Raw genomic sequence first — 20,956 nt, forward strand, 5'->3', positions numbered from 1 at the left:
AGATGATGTATTGCCTTTTCCACATCACAGATTTCATAATCTCTTAGCCAAGGGTCATTAATTAGAAGGAAGATCCAGCTATAAATCCCATTCACAGTTAATGTTGTAGATAAAGAGAGTGTGGGGGCATGTATCTAGTTGTTGTATCTATAGCTTAAACTAAAAATAAAAAAAATATTCTAAACCTAACAATTCATCGAAACATGTTTTACCAGTCCAAATATATTATTAATGGCTAGAATGTAGGCATTGTGTATAGTAACACCAATAGTTCAAGGACTCAGTGAAGTTACTGTCCTCAGCGCCACTCTTAATTTGATATTTGAACATGCACGTACAGTATAAGGCCACTTTGTATATTTCAATAATTACAAAATCAAGCAGTTGTCATTTCAGTGTTTTTCTATAAATAGAGAAACAAATACATAGCGTAGTACTACACTTAAAACACCGGTAAATTAACAGGGTTGATTTGCAAACACTGATCATAAAGATGTGTTTCATTAATTATTATTAGTTTTTTTTTTTTTTTTTTTTTTTTTTTTACGATAAAATATAATACTTTTGTCTTACTTCTGTTGTATTTGGATTTGATCTCCTATGTACAGTGTAGGGTGTTGGTATTCTGTACCACATCCAATAGAAAGGGTACTTTTCCTTTCAGAGCTTATTGGGAGGATGTAGAACCAATTCACATGTCTTACATTATTATCCAGCATCTAGTGACAATGAAAAGCGTAAACCGTTACCTCTTATGTGCTCTACTGTGCTGAAAAGTCTGAGTGTTTCAAGTGGTCTCCCCATATTGTCATTCTTTACATTCGGTAACGTAGGTAGGCTACTCCAAAGGTTTTGGTTTCCTACATATTTGTAGGTACGTACCATTAAACAAACAAAACAAAAAATAATGAAGTCCAGTATTAAAGGCAGTCCTTGCGAAGGTACAGTAATTTAAGTTTGATGGGATCAAATGTTTGCACATCATATATATATATATATATATATATATATATATATATATATATATATATATATATAATATATATATATATATATATATACAAAAAGGTGAGAGAGGCACTGAAAAATAAAGTTTCCTTCAGGCTTCTCCAGGATTGTCACATTGCCAAACACTGCTCCTGCTCTGTATGAGGCAAAAAGAAAGACAATAAAAAGGGATTACTGCTTTATGCTGACAGCAGTACAAACAATTCTAAGATTGACGGTTTCCTGGCAAACAAATGCTACAGTAAAGGTCAACTTCCTGCAGCACCACTAGCTTGACAAACACACCTCAATGGATCATTAAGGATATTAAAGAGGCGAGACATGGAAATATACAGAACAGCTGGAAACAACAACTGTTGTTTTAATGCACACATGCATTAGATATAAGCAATACTTTAAGAATATGCAGAAATTATATTAGATCTGCAAACTAGAAACATTTGGAACAAAGCTTTTTTTAAAAAAAAAAAAAAAAAAAAGATCATTAAGTATCACAAATATTTAGTTTATGTGCATTTCATGGTTTACTCTTTGTATTCCAGGAAGGAACACAGTTTGGAATTAATGATACATTATAAGCAGATTAACATGGAAAAATGGTAATTGATCTTCATTTTATTTCATTTATACGCCATCAAGCGGGAGTCTTGCTTAGCAATCAAAATACATGTTGCTAATTTTAAACAAAAATTGTAGAATAAAAAAACATAAAAAAACAAAAAAAAAATGCCGCTTTTAAACAGATAAGCGTGGTTTTAAAAAGTGGAATACGATACACCAAGGAGAACCCGGTGTCTTTCGCTCTTATTACATCATGATAATATCTCCCATGTCTCTCCATATGGAGAGGGGGATTCTAGCAACTAAAACATAACTACAATACATAACAATAAAACACTGAAAAAGCACTGCAATGAGCGGAAGAAAATGCAGGTCAAGATATACAGACTTAGCAGTATAAATAGTACTATGCATATTATCCTCACTGTCCGCTGAATTTGCTTTTATATTTAAAACAACCGATAACTTTATTATGATTGTATTATAATACTGCCTAACAAAAGCAACAGTAACAAAGTTTTATCATCTTATTTCTAGCTTTATGAAATACAATCAAGTTAGTGTGAAATGATTACTGTATTTTTATAATGTTTTGGGTGGAAACTTTCAGTAACACACAATACAAAAGTTTCACTGTTGCAACTGAAACTGCAGCAGGATAGCCTACATTAATTTACAGTTTTCAAAACATTTTGCTTAAGTGCAGAAATCTTTCATTTGTAAAAGCACTGGGATCATACAAGTGCAAAACCAGAGACATTAATCCAGTAACACATATCCTAGTGTTAAAACAATTGTAAAAAATATTATGATTTTGATATACGTATTTGGGTCCAGTAGCAAAAATAAACAATTTGATAAAAATTGTGGATTTATAAGTCTTATATCACTAACAATCACTGTATACAGTGACCAAGAATATAATGCATCTATAATATGACATACAGTCTACTTTACACCATAAGTACCTGTAGTCTATGAACAGCAGCTGGGCCCATCATCCTGAGAAACACCATGCATCGGAATGAGGCTTTCACACTGCTCACTGTCTTCTGAAGTTCTGTGTAATACAGGACACCTCTTTAACTTATTAAAATAACTACTACAGATGCCCAAACCAACTTGAGTTCCTTCTAAGGTCCTAGAAAGGCCACGAAGACACAAAAACAACATTTTACTTTGATACAGTTGCATACAAATACTTGTTCAGTTTGACATTATTAAAAGAGAGGTGTGTCTGCAAGCACATATTAACACTTGTGTAATACAGGCATTACATTTATAATATAGGGTTCACATTAAAAACACATGATCATCCTGACAATCCGAAAAGCAGGCAGCCTATTTGTTCAAAAGTGGAAGAAAACCTATACAGCCTAACTTCAGTAGGTGAGAACTTCCTTGGGCAGAACTAACTGGAAGCATCTAATATCTCAGCAAACAGTCAATAGATGGGATTGGTTCATTCCTCAAATACTTGCAAATAACATGGTATCAAGTTTTGTGTTCAGATGGCAAAATGATTCCTAAAGGGAACAACTCCATTTGTGACATACAGTACATTCACATAGTAAGGGCCATTGAACACATTCAACGTGTGAGACACCCAGTTGTTATATTACCAGGTGACTGTACTACAGTTAAAAAAAAATACTCACCTGGCTATTTACCAATGCATTCTTTAAAACACAGCATTCCTACCTTTGTACACGATGCTTCCGACAGATAAAAGCAAAAACCCTTCTCACACCCACCATCACTGGATCCCAGTTATTGTAGTGGCATAAAATGGTTACAATAAAGAAGGAAAGAAAAACAGGGACAGCACCTGCAAAAAACAGCCAAGAAAACCGCACCTGGAAAAGAAAAAGCATTATCGTTCACGTAAAAATACAAACAAAAACTATTTAACTATTCAATTGCAGTAGATACTGGTACAATGCAACATTCTATAGAATGCAGAACAAAAATGATCTGGAGTTGCTCATGCCTCCATGATGAGGCAGAAGAGAATATGTAGTGAATACAAAACAGTTCTTATAATCCAAGAGACACAATTTATTCTTCAAAGCAGTCAGCGTACTTTACTCCATAAAGAACATAACAGCACAAACGTACAGTCTATGTATCAAGCGGTTTCTATTGAGCCCTGTTTCTACACAGATGTTGTGTTCACTCATGCCAACAACAGATAGATAATATATCATTACACTTACCTTTTGCATGCACATATCAGCAATTATGGACAGAGGTATTGTAAGGCTCAATGAAAGTGTACCTATCAATGAAGAGGTGAGAAAGCAACCCCTAAGAGAGAGAGAAAGAGAGAGAGAGAAATACAACTGAATTAAAATATAAAAATGTCAGCCACCTACCTCTATTTGTTAACATATTATTATCACCCACTTTGTTATATAAAATCTATTTTAATAGTTATTAAAAAAATACAGAAAAATGACTGATACGCAGTAGCTAACTGCAGTCAAAGCAAAAAAGAGCATTATATTGCTAAGTCAAAGACATTCATTTGTTCTTTAATTGGTCTTTAAGAGCTGGTGATGAGCTTAAGCTGACAGTAATGCTACCCATGACATTACAGAAGTGTATTCCCTTGTGTTATTTTGACTCATGCCAGTTATGTAACTAACTTCAGTAATAAAAGAACAAAGAGCATACCACAGCCAAAGAAATTCAGATAGTACTGTCCCAATAAGTCCATTAATGATGAGATACATCCACACAAGCTTACTGGGTAACTCAAAGGCCTCAAAACCAGTGTAATGAAGCAAGAAAAAGCCTGGCCATAGGAACAAAAGGTTGAATAAGCCGACAAACCCTAAAAGTGCGGAAAACAAAAACATAATCAGTCGCACAAAAAGAATCATCGCAATTTCTCACACTTTTTCCTAACGTTACAGTATAATACTTCTTAAAAATATTACAAAACTTCACACAGTAATTATTGGTAAAAACATATGGCCAATGTGTTTTTTGTTCCACCCCTCACCAGATTAACCCTTTCAGTAAGCACTGTATTCAGTACTGTATGTTATCAGTCTTGCTGATCCCACAAGAAACAAGTCACCCTGAAAGATTAAAATTATACATGACATCTATTGCAACAGTATACATTACTAATAAAAACTAAAGATGCTACTAGAAACTAAAACAGGAACATGAAACACAGATCCATGTGTGATGTGCCATTACGATTGTGCAGTTTCTAAGGCATAGAGCAGTAAAATAGGGAAAACACAGCAATTTACTGGAGGCTAAAAGAGCCATTACTGGTGCCACACTAGTCACAGCCTCTGAAAACCAAGGACTAGTGTATCATGTGTCATTAAAGAACAGCAACAGGCCCAAAAGACCTTCACTGATCAGCCTATTTGAGGTCAGAAGTTACTGGGAGCAGAAAACTGCAGAGGACTAACACCAGAAACCCAGTGATCAATAAGCACAATAACTGAAACACTTACGGTAGCAAGTGAACTGTATTGAGTTTACTGTAAAACTAAACAGGACATTATGATATTAAATGATCAGTTCTTCAGTTTTAAGGTGTCACTGTTCTCCTTTTAAGAACAGTGAGCCTATCTTACTTCTTTCTCGGTGCTAGAGTCAGTAGTTCTCTGTAGCTACAGCTATCCAAACAACAACTAAAATTTACCATAGAAACCATGCACCTTTACCCAACTGGCAAATGTGTATTTTTGACCTTAAAAAGGCAACATCAAAATTGCTGAACTTACCAAAGAACATGGGTATATCAAGTTTGTCCTCACGATCCACTTTTCTTTTAATCATGACTATGTATACAGCATATAACACTGCTCCCACTAATGACCAGAGAGACCCTTATCAAAAGAATAAAAGGTAAGCATAAGTCAAAACTAGGAGGAAAAACAAAAAGAAGAAACTGACTGTAAAATTACAAAGTTCAGGTATGAGAACATTTGGTTAAAAAATGAATGCATCTGCTGATACAATCCAGGCTACCATACAGCCAGTATCTGCAAATACTTCTAAGAAGCTAACTGCTGAAAGGTCAGAAGTTAATTTATGTTTCAGTAAATTTCCCCCTGTAGGAGGCTAAGCTCTCTCCTCACCTGTGAAAAAAAATAGCTTTGTTTGCATAACCATGGTTTTGATTACTTTGTGAGCTCAGATTTGAACCTGGGCGATACTGGGCTGACATCAGGAATATAAATCACATAGGTTTGTAGTAACCTATGCTGCAGCTCCCTGCGCATGTGGTGCCTATATGATACTGGAATGCAGTTCTGATAGGTAATCCATGTGTACTTGATCTGCAAAATTCACTCTATCGCATCCTTCTGGTGATTTGCATCACGCTACATTAACCTCCCCCCCCCTTTTTTTTTTTTAAAAACAGTTGTCCTTGGCAGATACCAATTATAATTATTATTTTTTTAAATCATAATTAAGTTTGACATCCAGCCATAGGTTGGAAAGGAGAGAAGCCCCAATGATGTACAGTAGTAGCAGTATTAGTTGTGCAGCCTCCCCAATTAAATTTCTCACTTACAGAAAACAACTTGGGCAAGCGTCTTACCATTCTGGATAGACAATAGCTTTGGAATGCAGTTTTCTTATATATATATATATATATATATATATATATATATATATATATATATATATATATAGACACACACACACACACACACACACACACACACACACACACACACACAGGTCTCTCATCACAACATGTGTTGAACAACATACATGGCTGAAAGTCACCTGGCACTATAGCAAAGTGGTGCAGACATTTTTTATTAAAGTGGGAGGGCAAGGCAGTGTATTTTCATGGGCCTTAAAGATACGAAGAAGAAGCACCCACCCACCAAAAAAAAACAAAAAAACAAAAAGGGAAGGCCTGTAAGCAATGTCTTGTATTTGAAAAGGCGGTTTTGTATTCAGGAAGTCAGAACGGTGCATTATTTGCAGAAAATTAAAACGTGTTTTCTGGGTACACTACAAAAAGGTTTTCACACAACAATGCAATACAGACCATAACTGTTTTAAAGAACAATCAAAATATGAAGCTTATAAAACTAGTATAGTTATAAAACAATTCAGCCTCATTTCTAAGCCATGAGTTTTTTTAAAATGTTTTTTTAATGAATTTTGTAACATTTACAGTCACAACCAATGGTGAAAATTGTATTTTGGTGTAAAGACCTTAAATAAATTGGCCCAAAGTTTTCACGAAATGAAGTTACAATTCGTATTCAAGAAAATAAATTAAATACCTATAATGTCTTTCCCGTCAGTATTATCAGAGCCCGACAAGCTTACAAGAACGACTCCTCCGATGCTACAAAGAAAACATACGATAAAAAAATCGTTAAACTTTACAATCTGAAAAAGAAACCCCACACAAACTTATACTTGTAAGTGCACACCATCATTTGTGAGAATAGTATCATCAGTATAATGTATTTTATAATGATCAGCCTTCATGACACAGAACGCTATAATAAATCTGAGCACATACATGCACACATACTTAAAACATCTGCAGTGGCCACAAAAGGATAATGTGCAGGCCTAATCTCCATAGGGTCTGAAAACAAGAGTGTGCCAAAAACCTATCGGAACACTGTTTATAAGGCTGCTGTTGGACCACATCATGTGTACATTCTTGTATATGTTTTGTAATCAAAGTTACTACTGTTAAGCCAACAAACCATAACTATAAATGACTAAATATTAGAATGTGCTGCAATAGTCGTTCCTTTTGTATTGCTATAGAAGGTCATTTAGCCACTCCGTGCTGCTACTGTGGCTCAAGAAGGGCTTCCAATATAAAGATACAATTAAAAACAGCAGAATGCAACATTTTCAAAGGTAAACTCCTGTTCTTTCCACAGCAACAGCAAAGAGTGGACAAGTTAATCAATCACCCTGTAACACTACTTTTAGTCTCTTCACTCACCTTAAAGCCACTGCTAAAAGCTTGGACAGAGTAAACCTGTCTCCACTGTTACTGGGAAACACTGCTGCCAGGATTAAAGTGAATAGCCCTATGGCCAAAAAAATAAATAAAAATAAGTAATTATAACGTAGGTGCATCTACTGGTATATATTTTATTCTTTGGTGGTGGGGTGGGTGGACCAGCCCTACTACAGTTCAACAGATGTATTCAGATATATTCCTGTTTTTTCTTGATCTTGTTAATATAATAAATTGTTGTAAGACATGGTCCATAGTAAAGGGTTGCAATAATAAAAGTTAGTCTGTGACTGGTAAATGTAGATTTCATTACAGGTAATTCTACATTCAAATCAAACAAGCTTTTTTTTTGTCACCAGAGTCTTACCAGAAGTTGAGGACAAGATGTTCACGATGGCTACCTGCGTGTCTGACAGAGCCTCTTGATAGAAGAAATTAGCTAAAAACCACTGAAAACAAACACACAAACAAACAAGCAGTTATATTTCCATTTGAAAAATATTTTGATTTAAATTCATCATACAGCTGAATCCATTTAAAACATGTATCTTTTAAAATGTGTGTGATAACTGTTATTGTGGTACCTCACTGAGGAAAAAGTAATGATTAAAGTCCTGTATTTTTTGAAAATACAAAATAGAATGAAATAAAATGAAATGCAACCTACAAAACGAAATGCAAACTATAAAACGACATGCAAAAAAAAAACAAAAAAAAAAAAAAAAAAAAAAAAAAATCATTATAAAGTAACAGTATAGCGTTTTCAGCTGGTTTCTTTCACAGGTTTCTTTCCAAAAAGCTTTTATTCAGTACGCCTTTCACTCACACACAGAGACCACAGCTCTGTCAGCTACTGGTTACAAGACCAACGATAACAACAACACAAAAGGGCATTACAGCGCCTTCACCTTAGCCACGCCCCCTTATTTTCTGCACATCCCATTGGCCCTCAGCCGCACACTAGGACCAACAGGCACAAACAAACAACAGCCAATGATGACAGAAAGACAGCAGACAATCACAGGGGAGAAAAAGAACATGCCCACACACAGGGTACGAATACAGACTGTGGTAAACAAACCAGTGGCGGGAAATGGAGAGCAGGAGGGGAACACAATTACAGCGGAAATTACAGCACACAAACACAACTGCACAGATCGCTACAATAGAATTACAGTTTTAAATTGGGAGGTTTATACAAAAAATACTTTAAATAAATACTTGCAATGGTAGTGGCATAGACCCAGCCATTACCATAGACACGGTCTGAAGGGAAATGGAAGCTCTGACTAGCACTTGCGCAGATGTATAATTTGGAGCGAGTATTTGGGGAATTAATTGTGATGGAAGACAAGACGCATTTGTTTCTAAAATGCCTAAACAGGGCATAATAACAGTGACAAAAGAATGATGTGCAGATTTTGCAGCTGTCGGCTGGAATGGGAGTCGAAAGATACCGTCATTAAGCATTAGCTGTTTATTCCTTTTGGGGAAAATACGTCTGTGTGTTTGCTTATGCTTTGTATTAGTTTACTAATTCTTTGTTTTACTTCAAGTGGTGCAAACTTTGCACTGGAGCAAATGCTGTTTTGGTTCTGAAAGAATCTGAATGAATGAATCTGCTTTGCTTAGTGTTTAAATACCAAGAAACCCCAAGCTTGCTGTATACTGTTATATACTTGTATACCCTCCCCAAGCTTGAAATACAATTCCTATCATTTTTTTTTCTTTAAATGGGTAGATTGCTGTATGTGCAAGTAGTGTGACAGCCCCACAAAAGTAAGGCAGTGTAATTATATATACACACACACATAAACACAGTATATATTTTTATCTTATTGTATTTTTATAGGAGGGCATGGGCAGTATTTACTGTAAATAGGGAGTTAATTAAAGAGAGTGAGGGACTGTAAGTTCCCGTTACTATGGTAACTAAATTATTTTTCTTTGCAAGGTCTGTTTCCATGTCATAATGTTATTAAAAAAAAAATACACAGAAAATGTTTATTTTCTTGTAAAGAGTATCTGTAATGAAACAAAATTTGTGAAAAAAAGAAATATAAAAAATAAAAATAATTTCACTGGGCTCTAGCAATGATCAAATTCACATAAATACTGCTTCAATACATTTACTTTTACTTTAAACCAAAAAAAAAACAAAAAAAAAACATGTAAGTATATACAATACTCAAAAGAAATACAAAATCAAGGAATTTATTGTTTTGTAGTTTAGTTTACAAAAGCAATGATACACTTACCACAAAACAGAAGAAGAAGCTGATTTTTGCCACCTGTGTTACTGGTAGTTTGCTAACAGTTTTTAATATTGACTCATGGTCCTTTGCTGCTGGGTAGGACATGCGAGAAAGTTTAGCTTCCAGTGCATGGGTGGATGGAAGCTGACGTACTTCCATGACATTGCTGAATCGAACGCGAGGCTTTTTAGGACCTGCAACACAAAACATTTAAAACCAAAGTTTGCGTCAGACTAAGGGCCTAGTGCAATCTAAAAATAGTATAGCATACACACATGCATTGTTGATGAGACTGCTTTAAAAAAAAAAAAAAAAACAGTAAATTGTGAGGTTTTGCATAGATTCAGTGGCTCATATGAGAAAAGCTTCTTATCTGAACTTTCAGGCAAAAAGAGCTCAACATCGCCACCTGCTGTTGAGCTAAATTATTGGCTATGTTCCAAAAGGACAAAACTTAACATAAAAGCAGTAAGTATTGACATCAAAGATGTTTTAAGCAGTTATCAAACTAGATGTTTACTTTTGTGGGAGAAAAAAAAAAAAGGATTATATAGATTATATATAGACACACACACACACACACACACACAGTCAGCACTCACATATCCGACCCTATACATTTTTTCATTTTGGCCTGTTCCAACCCTTGTCTTTTTTTCAGGGAACACCGACGTCATTACGTTTGGAGAAAGTCTGGCGAGGTGTACAAAGAAATGAACACCATACCTACTATCAAGCATGGAGGTGGTAATATCCTTCTATGGGGCTGTTTTTCCTCTAATGCCACAGGAAATTTAGTTCCAATAAATGGAAATTTAGTTCCAATAAATGGTAAAATGGACTCCATAGTATACAAGATACTGGCCAATCATCTGAAACCCTAACCTACCAAACCCGGTCACAGCCAGCAACGACATAGCCTGGATTTGAACCTGCGATCTCCAGGCTACAGGGTGCATCCTGCACTCCACGTGGAGCACCTTTACTGGATGCGCCACTCTGGAACCCACATAAAACTTGATTTAAAGCGCAACTGGATGTTCCAACATGACAACGATCCAAAGCACACATCAAAATCTACTTCAGAATGGCTAAAGAAGAATAAAATAAAGGTTCTGGAATGGTCTAAGTAAGTAAGTAGTCAAAGTCCCGATCTAAATCTGATTCACAATCTTTGGTATGAGTCGAAGAAGGCTGTGCACAAGAGAAGTCCTCGGAATTTGAATGAACTGGGACAATTTTGCGTTGAAGAATGGTAAAAAAATATATATAAAATAAAAAACAAAATCACTAAAGAATCATCCCAAAATCTCATTGGCAAATACCCTTTGTTTAAAAGAGGTTATTGCTAAAGGTGCCTCAACTAGCTATTAATTAGATTTTCTTTGCCAGTGTATTTATACCTTTGAATTAGCATTTTTGGAGTTTTGCAAAAACATTGCTAAAATAAATAACTGTAAATAAAATTGTAGTAACTTTTTCCCCCCCATCCACAAAAGCAAAACATTTTTGCTACAAAAGATTTTTCATAGAATTATTTGTTTGACAGCAAATTCCTACAGATTATAAAATTTCTATTGGGGTATGTAAACTTTTGACTACAGCTGTATATATGACGACATAATGTACAGGGAATGGCAGAATAAAGAACAGAAGCATGCATTGTTAAAACAGACTCCTTTCAAAAATATCTAGACTACAACATTTGAACAGTAATCAGATGCTGAGCAGCTAGGGAAAGTGAAGTGAAGCAGAACAGAGAAACTGCTCCCAGTTAACACTTACATTCTGCACATTCACCATTGGCATCGCCAGCCTTTTCAGAGGTAACATCCTGGAACTTCACAGGAACATAAAGTGGTTCACTCTGTAATAGAAAATGCGCACAGTCCGAACTCAAGATCCTCCAGTATGAAAAAGTACGACGATGACCGTTTAGATAAGGATGTGGTCTTGCTCTTACTCTTTGTTTGAAAACACGACACAATTGTATTCTTACCATAAGGATGGACAGATATTTATAGCATTCCTGTGGGCCCCCAGCTAAGACGGCCACTCAGTATGATCATATCACTCTGTACTCCAGGCAATGGTGCCTTTACCGGAGTTTTGTATTTAATGAGAGAGTCAAACTTTTCTGCATATACCCATAAACTGAAACCAATTGGCTCAAAGAACCAAAACTGCACCTGTCTGCATGATACAGAAAAGCTGTTTTATGTTGCCTGACTTCTCAGACAGTCCCTACACTGAAGTTGAAAGACTGTGGACCTGTATAATGTACACAATCTCAAATACTTACCAGGGAGTTGTTAAAACTGTTATCTGTAGTGCATGCTGTAAAGTAGCCCTCTGCATCTGCAAACTGCAAAAAAAATAGCACATTCTCAATTACTGAATGGAATATTCCATTTACATTTTAAAGGCGATAATGATAAGCTATAAATGCATTTGCAGATTAACATTAAACTATGTGAAACCTATACTACTTTTTTGTGCATTTTAGGATTAGGTCCCTTGGTGGGATGCGGAATCTGGAGAGAAAATATTGTTGTTGTTTTTGTTGTAATGTTGAAACAACAATAACATTTATATTATCACATTATAGGAAAAAATACAATTTTAATATCTATTCATTTTAAGCACTGCCAGTCAGAGTTAGACATTAAATAAACACATTTTTCATTTGAGTGCATTAACAAAAAAATATGAAAACCACAGCCATTAGTGTTTTATCATTTCTTTGTCAGCTAATGAAACATGAACAGCTGTATGCTACAGAAAATTGTAATACTTCAAAAAATGTTCATAGTTGTCTTAAACAGAAAAAAATCAGTTTATTATTATATAAGGCTATTTTGACTATACATCAGCAACTTGTCACTGTCAAAATAAACATTACAATACCAATGAATAAATAAATAAATCAGTCCCATTACAATTCAAATGAATGTAGAAAATATATTTTTGTATATATGTTTCTGTTATTTATGTTGGGATGTTTGTTTGAAAGCTTTTGAGACTTGGAACTTCTTAACTGCTTGATGACTTTTGTAGACATTTGTCAAACATCATTTGTATACCACTCTTTCAGGAAAGGTGTTATATACACATTGCTTGTTTAAAAGAGGCACACAGCAAACTTGGGTTATAGTCTTCCATATAGTATATTATTGTGTTTTGAATCTAGCATTCACGAGGTGTGGGTCTAATAAAAGATCAGTGATGCATGCTATATTCTATGAATCAGTGTACACCTTCACAAAACAGCAAACACCTTTCCAGTTTAAAACCATGCATCAAATCAGAACATTGTGTGACAAAATCTCTGAAAAAAAACCCAACACTTACAAGTGCAGCATGTCTCCCTCGAAATCCTCTTGTGCACTGCTGCCTCCAGGGCTTCCACACAAGAAATCCAACCAAGTAGAGGACAAACATGGAAGTCTTCGCAAAAGTACTGAAGAAGGGTTTATTATAGTCTTGACGCTTGAAAATGTACTGTAAAAAAACAAACACACACACACACACCTATAAACTTCAATTCGAAAAAAGATAAAAACAGGTATAAAGATACTACTTAGAGGAAACTCTAAACCCATGGAAACCCACAATAAAAAAACGAAGGTAACATCAAAAACACTTTTCTCTACCCAACCCTGATGCAGAATATCCAGTGTAGGTCAAAAGCATTGGCTCGCCTTTTTTATTTGTTGGACCAGTGAGCATTGCATTAGCTACTTTGTCCACTATCCATTCTTTCCTAGAGAATTTTAGGTTTTTTGTCATTTGGTATAAAGCATTCAATTGGTTTGTCAAAGGATGTATAGCGCAGATAAAAAAAAAAATCTAAAATGTCTAGATGGCAACTGTAATAATAATCTGTTTTTGCACAGATAAAAATAGAACTTGAATCATAAACCAGCTGTGTCTCACCAACTAGGCTTAACCCAAATATTATAAAACTAACATCACTTCCTTTAAACAAGGTATGATCCATTTTTGATACTGCAGCATTTACAGAGAAATGGAACCCATCATTATGCTAGAAATAACCAAACCACGTTCATTAAAATGCAACTTAGAAATAAAGCAGGTTAGTGCAACAAAAAGGTATGAGGCACTTGTTTTTTGTTAGATTGCAAAGAGACAAGTGCTAAGACAAACAGGATTTTCATGTTCGGATAGTCGCTCAGAATTTAAATACTCACTCAGATATTCGTTCATTTTCAAGAAGTAATAAAAGCCATTGTATTGCTCAGAATGCAGGCAGAGACAGCATAGCAGCAGAGGCAGGGGGGCGTGGCCCGTGTGTGCACGCCTTTATTTTACAGCAAGACGTTGCACTATGCACAAAAAAAACATATCCCAGGATAAAAGAATACACTGTGTAGGACTTACTTTACCCCACTGAATTAACTACAAAACAAAGGATGCCAAATAGCAGTTCAAGTTAAACGTTGTTTTGTTTAGTTCCGAAATAAATAGTACATAAAAAGTTGACCGCATTATTTATTGTTTTACTTTTTTTTTCATTCCTTGCCATTTCTTCACATTAAGCAGCGGCCACAGGCATGTTTTCATAAAGTAATGACATGAGGTTTACTTGGGCCTTTTTATAGCTGAACAAGTAAACGAAAACTAAAATTTAATTTGAAACATTTAAAATAAACCAAACGCGGATATGGCGTTGTAAAACGTAGGTGGGGAAAAAAACTCTACAAACATTTCCAGCAAGTTGGGCACTGTTTAAGCGAGGTATTTCAGAATGATGTGTTTGCCTTTCTGTCCCATTAGAGTCTGACTCGCTCTAAAGCAGCACAACGTTTTTTCGACTAATATGACTTCCACAGAGACCACTATGCGGGCGGGCATAAGCTGGTTTGTTTACTTTTTGCTGTTTACTTTTGCTTTTTGCTGGTTTGTTTACTTTTTGCTAAAACTTTTATATAGAGGCTCGAGCTGCTGTGTTGATGTTGATGCTGTGGAGGGTATTTTAGGCTTTTTATTTTTCACATATCATTGTCTCAACTTCTGGTGAGGTGGTAAATAAGTGCAAGGTATTTCTGTCACTTCTACCGAATAGGAACATCTGATTTTTGTATCCAAATACATTAAAAAAAAAAATATGTTAGTTTGAATATTCGGATATTTGTCCTAGCACTAAAAGAGATAGATTGGTAAAGTGCAACTTTTTCTTGTCTACATGCACTTGAAATAGAAGACTAGCTCCTTAACACAAAAAATATCAAGTATCTTTGAAAACAAAATATTTTTTACTCTAATTTTAAACTACTTACTCTTTAAAAAATAAATCAGTGAAGGTGTCGCAACTATAAATTCAAGACATTTTATTGCTTCAGTCAAGAGATTTCCAGCACTCCAGCAAGATGGGAAGCTAACTATATATAACTATGTCTAACAATGACATTAATGACAAGTACAACAAGCTACACTAACATTTTCTCTTGGGAACCGGGATTGTTTCCTACAGGATATCCTTACTTAAAGCTAAACTTGCACTTTAAATGTATTAAAATGCATGCCAACATGTTGCTGCTGTAGCTCTGGATTATTATATTCATATTAGTATTTTTGCTTAATATTTTCTGAGCTAAAGCACCAAGTCCGTCCCACCCCATTTACTGCATTAATTACAGCTTGTTACTAAGGTTACAGTCATCAAGTGTGTCTATGCATTTGGCCTCCTCGTGATTGTTTGTAGCCCTAATTATGAATTTCTCTCTGATCCAACATATAGAAGGGAGAACATACCGACGTGAGCTCTGATGAAGCAACCCAAATGACATCAACGAGCAGAAGCATGACGATTCCCAGGGCCATGCGCCTGCGCTGAGCTGAGGAGCTGCTCTGAGAACTCATCCGATTCATGATAAACACCCACACCATTAGTCATCTGCAACACAGGAGATGAGGACTTAGAACCACTTACTGTACATTCATTATTCTTTAATAATGAAGGTGAAGTCTCAAATGAATTATTCTTCTGCTATCAAAAAAGCATTGGATACACTGGGTATTATTATATATATTAATGAAGCCTATTAATGAAACTCTCTAAACATCCAAAAGCATACAATTAAAACTAATACATTAAACTGCCAGGTCATGATTCAGGTACACAATGATCTGTTACTTTCTCATGGATACTACCTCTTTCAAAAGATTTCCAAGTAAATCGAGCTGCAATGAAACATTTCAGACTTAACAAAAAACAATTACTGGTGTAGAATTCAGATTATATCTTAAAATTAAATTATTAACTTTATCTGTAAAAAATGCCTTTACAATGAGAATCATGACAGTAATATTTATCAGACATCGTTTGCATTCAACCAAATTTCATAAACTATATAAAAGTGAACTAGGCTTCACCAGTTTGACCAGAAACTTTTGGAAACCCCTTTAAAAAAAGATAACAGGAATGCTGAAAGCTGTATTGGACATTCTGTTCGACAAGATGGCCACATAATACTAATTTTACAACCGACTGAATTGGCTAAAATTGTTTGAAATGATTCACAAAAAGATCCATGTGTAATGATTGTTTTGCTTTACCATTTTTCGGAGTTAACAAGGAGTTTAATACAGAAGCAGATTTGGTCTAGTCTTCCACACCTCAGACAGAAACTATTCTGACATTTACCCAACACAATTAATCAACTTTTCTGCGAGACCTAGAGAACGGCTGATTACCTGACCTTTCATGATCACCACAATGGCATGTCTCATTTTTACACACTGTCAACAGAACTAATGCTTAAGGGAAGATGCTCGGCAATGCAGTAAATAACCTACAAGTACATTATATTAATCTAAAAGCAGATATGGAATATTAATGCTAGAACTTATTAACACACGTAAATGCCGCCTCATAGAAACTTCCTGAATTTACATACATATAGCTGATAACTGAAGGTACATGAAAATATAAATTCAGTTGAGGACTGTTCAAAGTATAATAATGACTATGACAAATGTTTAAAAACAAAACAAAAACGTCATTATGCTGTGGACATACCTGATTTGTACCTTGATGAATCGTTCAATGTTGTACTGCCTTAGTATCAACTGTAAGGGAACCTAAAGAAAAAACATTAGAAAGTAAGATTATCACATCAATGCTATGGTGCGTTGATGTGGTAAACTTACACACATATATATATAAAATCACAAAGCAATCAGGAAAGTAGACATGCAGGTCCACCTGCAAAAAGTAAATAACAGAATACATACCATTTAAAATGATACAAGATACTATAATTCTATTCAAATCAACACTATTTAAAAATAGAAATACAGTACAAAAGACATGTGTTTAAATATCATTGCTAAAATCATCTCATCTAGATCTAATTTCCCAGAAACGGTACTAAAAGATTGTGGGTTGTTCATACCGTCTTATTTTCAAAATTATCCACAAGCGTTTAAATGTCTCTGAAAATAAGCTCTACAGAAAAATTCTCAAAAGCGCTCACACAAATCCCTGTAACCCAGGCCTGCAGCATGAACTGTTAGTGAAGACATCTAACCTCAAACTGCTGTTCTTACTGATTTGTATAGCCTACAAGCCAGTTCATGCTCAGATTCTGGCCTCTAACATTGTGCAACCAGGTGGTCTAAAAAGTCTTTTCATATTTATAGCCTGTATGATTCGACATACATATCACAGTGCTACGCAGGCCAGCGCATTTCCTGGGTTCTTTTAACATTACATGTTGTCTGAACTTCCTGCAGTTTGCATATTTGTTTTCTACAGACCAGCCTGAATTAGAAAGTTATTCAAAGTGTAGGATTGTCAATAAAGTCAGTGTGTATTGACAAGCAGTGCTTAAACAACGTATCAACAGAACTACCACTAAATATAACCCCTATACTGACTGATTCTGGTTTTATTTTGGAAATCCAAGTTGTGCCTTATTTTATCTAGGAATATATTACTAAGGGCAAAGTGTTATTAGATAGTTAAAAAATATATAATTTCTTACCGTGGAGGCTTTAGATAAATCACCTTTTCTTCACAGCCAGCCAGCTGTAAAGAACATATCTTGATCGTATCTAGATTCCAGGGTATATTATATGGGCTATATAATATATATATATATATATATATAGATATATATTATTATCAATTTAACAAAAGCGCAAAGTTTTTGACAAGAAGTCTTTCTCAGTGTCCTCAAGGACTTAGATATTTAGAAATCTACTGCTGTACACTCATAATAGTTATGGCCATAATAATAGTTTAACTTTGTTGTTCATTGCCAGGGATTCGTTTCTCCAGTAGTTTATAAACAGAACATAATTGAGTTAAGTTGTTTATTCTATATTTGAATACAATTTTAAATTATGTCTGATCATGAACTTAAACAAAAACTTTAAAACAAAATGTGGAATGCAACAGCAAAACTTAACACTAATAAAGCACACAACAAATTAAAATGTTTGAAGCATCGCCTCAGTCTAAAAGTAGGCCAGCGAAACAAAACCAGTTTAAGGAAACCCATGACGCTGTTATTTTCCATGCACCTGTAATCATAATCTAAATGTTTAATGCAGCTTTTGACACCCAACCTAAGCAGCAAATGTGAGAAGACAGCCGTCCACATAGAGTAAGCAGTATTTAACCCCTAGCTATAAGATTACTGAATCAATGGTGGAGTGACTAAAGGTACAGTATCTCCCGATTTGAAAAGTGCAGTCTGTGAATTCAGCAATTATCCCTGTTTATTTGGAGACATTTAGGCCCATATCTATCACTGCCCTTACTGATAAAGAAAGGAGGAAATAAAAGAAATATGGGATTACTTATGATCGCTTGGTTCAGTTGGTAGTGACTGTACTGTTGCCTGCAGTACATCAATTAAACAACTTTGGAAGATGTGTTTACATAGGCAGTTTAACTAGGCACAGCAGGAAAACCCTGGAAGTCCTGTGCTTTTAAAAGAATATGCTGCTAGCCTCAATGACTGACAGCAAAATACATTGATAAAAATTGATAGGCTTTTGGCACAGCATGGAAAGAAAATCAGTGATTCCTGGCACAGCCGCTGTAGATTTCTCTGACGATACGTTCCCTGCCCTACTTACTAACAATAGTATCCCTAATTACTATTACAAGAGGTGTCCCAATTTGGTCTTTTACTCCAAGGAAATGAAACACGCAGTGAATCTGGAAACTATTTTACTACGAGGGCTGTAAGTAAGTTACAATCGGGCCACACAAGCATACATTTGATAAAGCTGGTGGAATGATGGGAAACCGAGAAAGCAATAATTTAGTCCATTAACAAATGCGGTACACGATACAGTACGTGGTGTGGACTGGCACAATGTTTATTACAACCGAGCAGTCGTAAAGCTATACAGGGTCTTCTGTTTCTATTTAGGATTTCAACATAAACTAACCAATGCGCTTCGTGCAAAAGTTGTTTATAATAACACTGCATCGACTTAGGTAGTTTATTTTTTTTAACAGCCGGCTATGTATTCAACAACATCCCAAGTTACACACGCAGACTGCATGTTTCAAAATGCAATCATTTGCTGTGGCGCTGTCTTGATAATGATTATGGGGAAATGCCTTTACTTTACAAAATTGTTATTATGTTGTGGTAATAAAACTGCATACTGCATACTAAATTAAACTCGTAGTACTGTTTACCCTATACGTTTTACAGGATCTGTCTGCTAAACTTGTCTTTAGTGAAAACACGTCTAAAATCTCAAGCTATTTAGACTCAGTCACCAGAGACCTTACTAAACCTTATTATGCGAAGTAATATTACATCAAACATTCTAGAAAAGTTTTCCACGCCGCTTTATAATATGTATTTACTGTACCTGTATTTTTAAAGGAAACAGGTCCACTCCTAGCTTGTAAACATTGCCTCCTACCAACCCCTTCTCGTTGCTTCCTGCTCACCTGACTCTCGTTAGCGTACGCCACTGCGTACGCAGTAGGTAATTGCGTGGGATTTTGGAAAATGTAGTCCTTACTCAACGCTCCTCACTTTGCTAGCCGTTCACCTCGGCGAAACAAAACTACATCTCCCAAGAAGGAATTCAAAGTAATCACATGACTTTTGAGTTTGTGCTGATGTGAAATAAAAATGGCAAAAATATTAGCCTGGATTCGCAGTCACTGGCTGTCATATGAAATGAAATTGTGTATTTGGAAGCAACAACAACAAAAACAATTCAAAATAAAGAAATATACATAATATCTGCGAGTCCTGCGGAGGTGAATGATGTAGCTAAAGAAAAGATATTAGATGTATGGCATGAACAGGAAAACAGTGGAAAGAAGAGATTTTATTATATTAAAAAAAATCACAAACATATGAAGAAAGGGAAAAACTGAGGAAGAAACTAATATTAATAGACTAGAACATAACAACATTGCATGATCATTTATACAGGACCAGGAGTCATGAGAATGGGTTATGCAGTAACTCTGGTGAACAAGAAACAGTGGAGCATAGATTAATGAAATGCAATGCATGTAATCAACAAAGAAACAGATTAAATAGGAAGTTGAGGGACATAGAAATCAAACAGCATCAGTAAATGATACTCTGAAGATAGAAGGGAGAGAAACACAAAAGGGAGAAAGAGACATGCATATTACAATGTATAAAAAGTATAGGGAAATGGGAGCAGGTACAAGGAAAGAACTACAGTAGATACATATATAAAGGTAGAAGGTATTCATCATCTCCATTTAGATAGCATGCGCCTACAACCGCTAAAAAGAAGATCCGAAGTGACTTTGACTGGGCAAGAGTCTTCATCATCTTGAAAACATTATGCTTGTCTACAGAGGACTAATGTACTGTAGTCTGCAGAGGATGGTATTTGCTGAAACCTACCATGACACATTATGTAGTCGAGCTATGCAATACAAGCCATTTAGTAGAAGTGAAGAAATAACCATACACGTGTTAAATTGTTCACAAAAACATGCGTGTCTATTGCTTTTGTTGTTATTTTCAACATAGGCATAAGTCAATGGTAACATTCTTACATCATAAGATAATGGTAACATTCAATTTAATAAAATACAGGTATGTTTTCAATAAAAACACATAAGTTTGCATGAAGCCTCCCTGTTTCTCAGTGATACAGA

At 35.2% G+C, this 20,956-nt stretch overlaps 1 protein-coding gene across 4 annotated transcripts; it reads right to left on the reverse strand.

The window, feature by feature from the left end:
* Window positions 1–573: 573 nt before the first annotated feature.
* Window positions 574–19,762, reverse strand: LOC121323242 (solute carrier family 35 member F5-like). Of its 4 annotated transcripts, none has more exons than XM_041264180.1 (17): window positions 19,672–19,762; window positions 17,817–17,860; window positions 16,850–16,911; window positions 15,583–15,724; window positions 13,159–13,308; window positions 12,110–12,172; window positions 11,593–11,674; window positions 9,811–10,001; window positions 7,920–8,001; window positions 7,535–7,622; window positions 6,849–6,913; window positions 5,322–5,426; window positions 4,246–4,405; window positions 3,786–3,876; window positions 3,271–3,425; window positions 2,538–2,629; window positions 574–1,144 (listed from the first exon to the last, which is right to left on the reverse strand). In XM_041264180.1, the coding sequence occupies exons 4-16, from the start codon at window positions 15,715–15,717 to the stop codon at window positions 2,545–2,547; spliced, it is 1,452 nt and encodes a 483-aa protein (XP_041120114.1). In that variant the 5' UTR covers window positions 15,718–15,724; window positions 16,850–16,911; window positions 17,817–17,860; window positions 19,672–19,762; the 3' UTR covers window positions 574–1,144; window positions 2,538–2,544. The 4 variants fall into 4 exon arrangements, with proteins under 4 accessions (XP_041120114.1, XP_041120111.1, XP_041120112.1 ...); XM_041264177.1 differs by having other exon boundaries at window positions 2,538–2,710; XM_041264178.1 differs by lacking the exon at window positions 17,817–17,860 and having other exon boundaries at window positions 2,538–2,710.
* Between the last annotated feature and the right edge of the window lie 1,194 nt (window positions 19,763–20,956).

The sequence above is a fragment of the Polyodon spathula genome, chromosome 11 (assembly GCF_017654505.1).
Source record: "Polyodon spathula isolate WHYD16114869_AA chromosome 11, ASM1765450v1, whole genome shotgun sequence".
Classification (NCBI taxonomy): Eukaryota; Metazoa; Chordata; class Actinopteri; order Acipenseriformes; family Polyodontidae; genus Polyodon; species Polyodon spathula.

Excerpts from the sequence above, each read along its gene's own strand:
- LOC121323242 (XM_041264178.1), bottom strand. The coding sequence starts at position 15,717 with ATGGTGTGGGTGTTTATCATGAATCGGATGAGTTCTCAGAGCAGCTCC. Across the intron at positions 4,406-5,321 it reads TGATATACCCATGTTCTTTG|GGTTTGTCGGCTTATTCAAC; the intron begins GTAAGTTCAGCA and ends CCGCACTTTTAG. Across the intron at positions 2,711-3,270 it reads CGGAAGCATCGTGTACAAAG|GACCTTAGAAGGAACTCAAG; the intron begins GTAGGAATGCTG and ends TGGCCTTTCTAG.